The 7,152-nt window shown below is 58.1% G+C and overlaps 1 protein-coding gene across 1 annotated transcript; it reads left to right on the top strand.

Moving 5' to 3' along the window:
• Positions 1 to 846: 846 nt before the first annotated feature.
• NEUROG3 (neurogenin 3) lies at positions 847 to 1,389 on the top strand. The gene has a single exon (XM_057373770.1). It carries the CDS (start codon positions 847 to 849, stop codon positions 1,387 to 1,389), a length of 543 nt encoding a protein of 180 aa, XP_057229753.1.
• The last annotated feature ends 5,763 nt before the right edge of the window (positions 1,390 to 7,152 follow it).

The following is a 7,152-nucleotide window of genomic DNA, read 5'->3' as shown; positions in this document are numbered from 1 at the left end:
TTCAGGGGCGAGGAGAAGGGTGACGAGAGGCGGCGGGGTCTCCTCGTTGCCTTCTGGGATGTCCCGGGAGTGCCCCGCGGCGCCGGAGCAGCGGGAAGTCGTTGTGGCTGTGCCGAGGGGAGCGGAGCCGGAATGGTGCCGGTTGGATCCTCACGTTTGGCACCGGAGGATACTGCGCCTGGCCCGCCGGTGCGTCCCCGACCACTCCGGGGCCCGGCCCTTCCCCGCGTTCCGCAGCCGAGTGCTGGAGAGCTGTCCACTTGTCACCGCCGGGGCCCTGCACCCCGCCCCGACCCGCACTGCACCCCGGCCGAGCCCCAGAGAGTGCGGCCGGCCCGGCCGTGGTGCAGCCCCCCCGTGTGGGGTCGGAGGCTCGGCTCGGGGGTCCCGTCCCGGGGAGGGCTGGCGGGGTGGGGCCGAGCCGGGGGAGAGGGGCGGGCAGGGGCAGGGGCGGGGGGTCCCGGCGCGGCACGACGCGGCGTGGAAGCCAACGGGGTCTCGCGTGGCGGCGCCGGGGCAGCGGGCGGTGCCGGGGCCGGCACGCTCCCGTCGGGCTGATAAGATAAAAGCGTGCCAAGGGGTGGGTGCGGGCGGGGGGGGCGCACACGCCGCCCGGCCGGGAAATCCCCATTGTCTGTCGGCCCTATATATAGTGGCTTAACGGCAGTCGTGTGCCGGCTGCGCAACCTCTCCTGCCCGCACTCGAGGGACCGCAGGGAGGGGGCAGCGGCGCGGGGCGCGCAGCCAGAGCCGCTCTTCTGCCCCGCAGCCTCGCCGGGCTCAGCAGACACAGCCGCGGGAGAGAGGGCTCTCCCGGGCCGGCCAACGCGGGTTTGGCTTCGCAGGATGGCCCCGCAGAGCGACCGCTCGCCGGACGAAGGGCAGCCGTATTTCGGTGGCGCCGGGGACCCCTCCTCGGCGGCCGGAGGAGGCTCCGCGGGCAGCCGGGGAACCTCGCCGGCCCGCACCGCCCTGGCCCCGCGGGAGACGGCGGCCCGCAGGAAGGGGAAGGCGCGACGGGGCCGCGGCAAGGCGCGGAGCGAAGGGCTGCTCAGCAAGCAGAAGAGGAGCCGGCGCATGAAGGCGAATGACCGAGAGAGGAACCGCATGCACCACCTCAACTCCGCCCTGGACGCGCTCCGCAGCGTCCTGCCCACCTTCCCCGACGACGCCAAGCTCACCAAGATCGAGACGCTCCGCTTCGCCCACAACTACATTTGGGCGCTCACACAGAGCCTCCGCCTGGCCGAGCAGAACCTGCCCGAGCCCCCTGCGCCGCCGCCACCCCCCGCCACCGCCTCCCCCGGGCCCTGGGACTCGCCCTGCCCTGCGGCCCCACCGCCAGCCGCCCTGCGCCGCGGCCCCGCCGCCTTCCCCGCCTTCCTCTGAGCCCGCCGCCCGGCCACTGTCCCCCCGCTTGTGGCCTTCAAAGAGCCGGCGGGGCGGAGCGGGGGCTCCCCGCGCTGAGCGCCGGGGGGCGGCGGGAGCCCAGCTCACCCCCACCTCGTCCCGTCCCGCTCGGCTGAAGAGCGCAGCGGGAGTGGGCGGACAAAAACAAATCACGGTTTTGTACTCGTTAACGGTAAATTATATTAATTTGTCGCTATCGGTATTTATTGATTGTATTTCGTAACAAATATGTATTTTGTATATAAGAGTATTTTTAGCAACGGTGGTCCAGCTGTCTGTACCCGCAGCTAAATTTTGGGTTTTCTGAAGAAGAAGGACAAGAGGAAAATAAAGCGTGTCGAGGCCAGACGTGTGCAAAGCCGTGTTTTTATCACCGAGGGCTCTCCGGCTGTTCCAAAATCGCGCACACCCGCGCAGGGGAGCGCAGCGCCGGCCCCGCGGGGGCTTCCTCGGGGTTCCGGGCGGCGTGCCCAGTGCGGGGTCGCTTTCTGCGGGGGAGGAGCGGCGATGGAGAGCGGCGCAGCGGGGTCCTGCGCCTGTGGACACACCGGCGTGTGCCCGTCCAGGCCCGCGCGCAGATTTAAAACCGCCCTCTCTCTGCAGGTGTCTTTTCCCGCAGGGCTGCGGCCGGTCCCGTCCCGCGGGAGGTGTGGTGTCCCAGGTGAGGTCGTCCCTGGGGTACAGCGCTCCAGGACCTGGGGCGGTGCGGGTGTCCGGGGCCCATCCTCCCCCGGGGTGAGTTTAGCCAGGGCAGGCGCTGCATCGGGGACAGCAGCCGCAACCTGCAGCCCTGAGCGCGGCTCAGGCGGGGGAGCGTCAGGCCAGCTAAAAGCGCAGGAGGGAAAGGCGCTACTTCCCATGCCACGGTGAGAAGAGAATCCTCATGAATTCCGCAAGCCCTTCCCGGCCCTCTCCTGCCGGGACTCAATTTGTAGCTGGTAGATTTACGGCCGGGTCGCCTCCCCGCTCCGCGCTGCCCCGGCGGGGCGGCCGCCGCGAGACAAAGCGGCCCGCGAGGCCAAAAGCCCATTGTGATGCTAATTGTTCTCAGCTGAGCCCGTTTGCCCGCGGCAAAGACACGCTATTGAGGCAATTTGTAGAACAAAAGAAATTTGGTTACTGGAAACAAAAACGCACGCACAAACACCCCCCGACCCACACACACAACCTCATCTCTCCCGCACCGCACCAAAAGAGGCGAGAGTAGAACCTGACCGGGTGTGGCAGCCCGGGGGTCTCGTCTCGCCCTTTCGCCAGCCCCCGTCCCGCGATGGGACAGCAAGAGCGGGGAGCCTCTTCCTTCCCTCCCCGCCTCCCCTTCCTGCGCGCTGCTCCCGCTCTCCGGGAGCCGTGGGGCGGGCTGGAGGGGGTCAGACCCAGCGGAGCGGGGAGGGCTGGGGGGCGGAGGTGGATGTGCGGAGCGATGCGCGGAGCGGCCCCGGAGCCCCGTCCCGCACCGGCGCCGCGGGCTCTGGCCATGGTGCTGAAGGCGGGCCGGGGGCACGGCGCGTTGTCCCCTCGACGGTGCTCAGCCTTCGGGGTCTGCCCGAACCGGCACGGAGTGATGCGGAGCCCCTCCCGGTGCGTCTCTCCCGGGAGCTGCTGGGGAGCTGTGCGTTCAGGAGGGCTGTGGGAACATCGTCCAGTCCTGCGGTGAAGGGAGAGGCCGGCACGGCCCTGGTGCTAACCAGACACTTTGCAAATCAGAAAACACACGGGGCTTGGTGGATTTTGGAGAAGCAGTGACCTCTCCTTGTGCATTTAGTCCAATCTTGGTCAACAAACTGTCCCACGGAGAGGAGCTGCAGGCGTCCCACACACCCGGGAGAAGAGAGCAAGGACCCCATGGTGCCAGTGTTGACAAGCAAGGTGAACAGATCTCACTTTCTACTCGAGCTTTTTTCGAGATCTGCACTTTCTGCTGCCTCCCGAGACCTGTCCACCCATGCAGAGCCCCCCTCCCTTGCCTATTCACTGCTCTAAGAAGAAATACCCACATTCCTGGAGAAACACAGGCCATGGGGCCAGGTTGAGGACCAGGAAAAGGCCGTGTGTGCCTGTCTCTGTGTGTACTCTTATGGTCCTGAACGTGATCTATCTGTGTCGTAGATCAGATAGGCAGAATGAAAGACCTAATAGTATTCCTGCCCCCTCCCCCCGCTTTCTGGCTGAGTTGTGTATTGTTTTCATACTCTAACAGTCTGCAAAGTGCTCCAAGGCCTCTGTGTGTGGCCACAGGCAAAACACCGTCATTATTTGGGTGATAAAATCATTTAATGTTTTCCCTGCTAGTCCAGCTCCACTCTGGTATCTCCCTACAGGAGGTATCGCGTTGCCCTCACTATCTGCATGTACTGTGGGATGGAGGAGGATCACAACACACTCACTTATATGTAAATGTAGCTTTTTTTCAAAAAATTGCAGAAGAGGGCTCAGGGTCGATGTGGGCAAGAAAAGGAGCGAGTAGAGTATGAGAGTCCAGTGAAGGGCAGGTATTACAAAAGTTCAAAAAGATGTCTATGCTGCTGTATTTTCAGAAAGTAGTCACTTCAGTGCGTTTTACTGCATTGCTGATTCTTTTTTTTTTCTGGAGACTTAGGATGCTCTGGTCTTTCAGCCATGGGGCTGTAAGTTGGGGGTGGGTGTCGGGGGGCGGCCGGATTTACTACCTCTAGAGAACTAGTGACTTCTTTAGGGGCTTGAATGCATTTTTTTTTCTTTGCCTCCACATTATTAGGTTAATCATTGCTTGAACTGGTTGCTATGGTTTTGGCAAACCCATGGAAACTTGATAATGAAGACTGAAAGACTCCTTTTCCATTTATCTTTTCTCTATGTTTAGTGCATGATGGTCTCATTTCTCTTGACAGGGCTGTCCCAGCGCCAGTGCCCGGCTTTTATAACCACGGCTGCTGTAATGGCCTCCGGACTTTTTGATGTGGGAGAAACAGGTGGCTGCTAGGACCGCGACCATTTCAGAGGCGTGGGCTTGTGCCCTCACACGCTTGCAGGCGACAGGTTGAAATTCAGTTTAGCCTGGGCCCTGCCGGTTTTGGTTGCTGAAATCCCACGCCAGGTGAATTCAGCTTTTATTTTTGCAATGAGGGGAGAACACTTCACTACAAGCTGATGTCTTCATGCCCTTTTTATTCAGTTTTATAGGTCTCCTTCTGTTTAGACAAGAAGATCTAAACATCAGTTGGACTTGATGATTTTAAAGGACTTTTCCAACCTTAACAATTCTACAATTTTTTGAATATGTAATATTATCCTTTATTACAGAAATAAGGGGACTTTTACACTTGTCTCTTTCTTTACACTCGTCTCTTTCTGAATCTTCCCTCTCCTCTGTGCTGAACTACGCTGCTGAACTCTGGCTTTAGGGGTATTCAGCAAACTCTGGCTGTGGAGTCTCCTGCAACTGTCTCAGTTCTGCTCAAGGTTAAAATGGGGAATTGAGGATAAACAGCTGAAAACAGAGGCTATAAATTATTTGCATGGTTCAGAGAGGCCAGGCTCATTGTCAGGGCCAGGGAAGGGGAAACACCCAGGTCCTTTCCTCGGCAACAGACTCATCCCCCTCCTCCTTTCTCCTGGCCGGCTCCCTCGTGTCTGAAGGCTGGCAAGAAAATGAAGGTGATTCCCATAATCCCAGGGCAAATCCTTTGACCTCAGGCCTCCGCTCTGCGCTCTAAATACGGCTTTAAGTGAGTTGCTTCCTGCCCTCTCACATTGTCTGCCTCTGACACTGCAGTCAGGTTTGTCGGAGGAGGAGGCTGCAAACCACTGCCTGTCCCCTCCACGCCAGCAGCGGGGACTCCTGCAAGCTTCTTCCAAAGTCCGTGGGGGCACCCCTGCAACCCCCAGAAGGGCTCCTGTGTTGGAGCAGGGCGCTTGACTGCGGCTGCACTGCCCGCACGTTCCGGTGTAGCCGTGCTTGCCGGCAGAGAAAAGGCGAAGAATCAGGATTCTTTCACATGATCAGCCTTCAAAAGTCTGCCTTTCCCCCCCTCCTCCCAGCTATAATGACAATCCAAAGAGTTCCTGATAGGATTTTAAAAGATGCTTATTCATTCACTGTCCACCAAGCATGAAAATCCAGCTCATTTGTTCATTTGTAGCCATTCTTCGCCCAAACGACCCCACAGGGGCTGAAGCCTGTTGCCGAAAACTTGTCACTCACACTTTTAACTTCTTTTTGTCGTACTTCTCTTTATTTCATTCTTCTGGGTCCCCACCTCCGCCACCACCCCACCCTCTTCTCCGGTCACAAAGGCAAGTCTGGGAAGCTCTTTAAAGCCGTGCCCCCTTTTAAAAATCTATACAAAAAAAAAAAAAAAAAAAAAAAAAAAAAAAAAAAAAAAAAAAAAGCAATGGCTGAAAGGAGATCCCGAGTTTGCGTGTAAGGAAGGGGGAAACTCCATCCCGCCTGTACAGCAGAGATGGGGAGGGCAGGAGGGGTATGGCACTCGGTGCCAGTGCCCCCAAGCCACCTTGCCTGGGCTTCACGTGGTGCCCTCACCAAAAGAGTCGGGTCTTTCTGTGTCAAAGGAAACATAACCTGAGGGGTTAAAAAAGCCCCTTTTAGGGGCTTTTAAGGAGAGGGCAAAAGCATCAGCCAAGCAGTGAGCTCCCTGACATGGCCTCTCTGCCACAGCGTCCTCTGCTCTGCTCCAAGGCTTTGCAGCTCAGGACTGATGAGACAGCTTTGCTTTCCTATGAGACTGCTCTGCATTGCCCCTTGGGAGCCGTGGGCTTCACAGTGAACGGGAAAAGGGTAGAGCAATGGGCACTGAAATTTTGAGCTGGGCTAGACTGTGCTGACGAATCTCTGAGCAGGTCCTATCTGCTCGAGAATCCAAGTCCTCGGCTGACCTTCCTTCCCAGAGGAGGTGTGTGATAACGCTCCCAGCACTTTTCTTCATTTCTGGACACACAGTGTCCTTTGGTGGGTTTATGGCAAAAGCTCAGTGTCGCCTTTGCTTGGGTCACCCCAACTCCCTGGTTATTTTCTCACCTGGAATGTCCCTAGAAAACCCATGTGGGGACAAGCAGGAGTTTTCCCACTAGGAATTTTCTGGCCCCTCTAAGCTCCGTACGCCCCCCATAGATGCGTTGCTGGGGCATGGGTGAGAGCAGAATGCTGGGGATGAGACATTTGGAATCACCTCAGCCTCTCCATCATCACTGGGGATCTTGCCTGGTCCAAGCATGGTGCTTCCCTCCCTGACGGACACACAGAGGTTTTGTGCTAAATGGTCCCCTGTGATATTTCTGACTGCATTTAATCCTTGCAGCCAGGGGTTGTGCAGCTGCAGCCATGAAGAATCGCTGCCTTTTGCTTTCAATACAGCCAGAGAGGCTTTACCTCATATTCCTGGGGCCTCAGATGTGATTTTGCCTGGACTTTGTGTAGCTCTACTTGCAGCTGGCCGCAGCATGGGGAATCCCATCTCTACCTTCAGCCTAAAGGATGTGGGTAAAATGTGGGCTGCTCACCCAGGTTCAGCTTGTTGTTTCAGACAGAAACTGCAGACAAATTATCTCTCCCCTCCTTCCCACCCTGTGTTCACAAGTAGAGCTCATTTTCTCTCTTCCTCAAAGCACAAATTTCAGTGGGAAAGGTTGCCACAAATATGCCCTGGTATAAAGGGTGGTCTCCTCCCCAGGGCAGGGGCAATAGCAGGAGCTGAAAAGAGAAACCCTCTCCCTGTCATCTCCCAGGTACCAATCCATCATTGC

Source organism: Malurus melanocephalus, unplaced genomic scaffold (genome assembly GCF_030028575.1).
Source record: "Malurus melanocephalus ecotype Western Australia unplaced genomic scaffold, MMel_1.1 scaffold_207, whole genome shotgun sequence".
Classification (NCBI taxonomy): domain Eukaryota; kingdom Metazoa; phylum Chordata; class Aves; order Passeriformes; family Maluridae; genus Malurus; species Malurus melanocephalus.
Note: the sequence above shows the minus strand (reverse complement) of the source record. Positions and strands in the feature narration are given on the sequence as shown.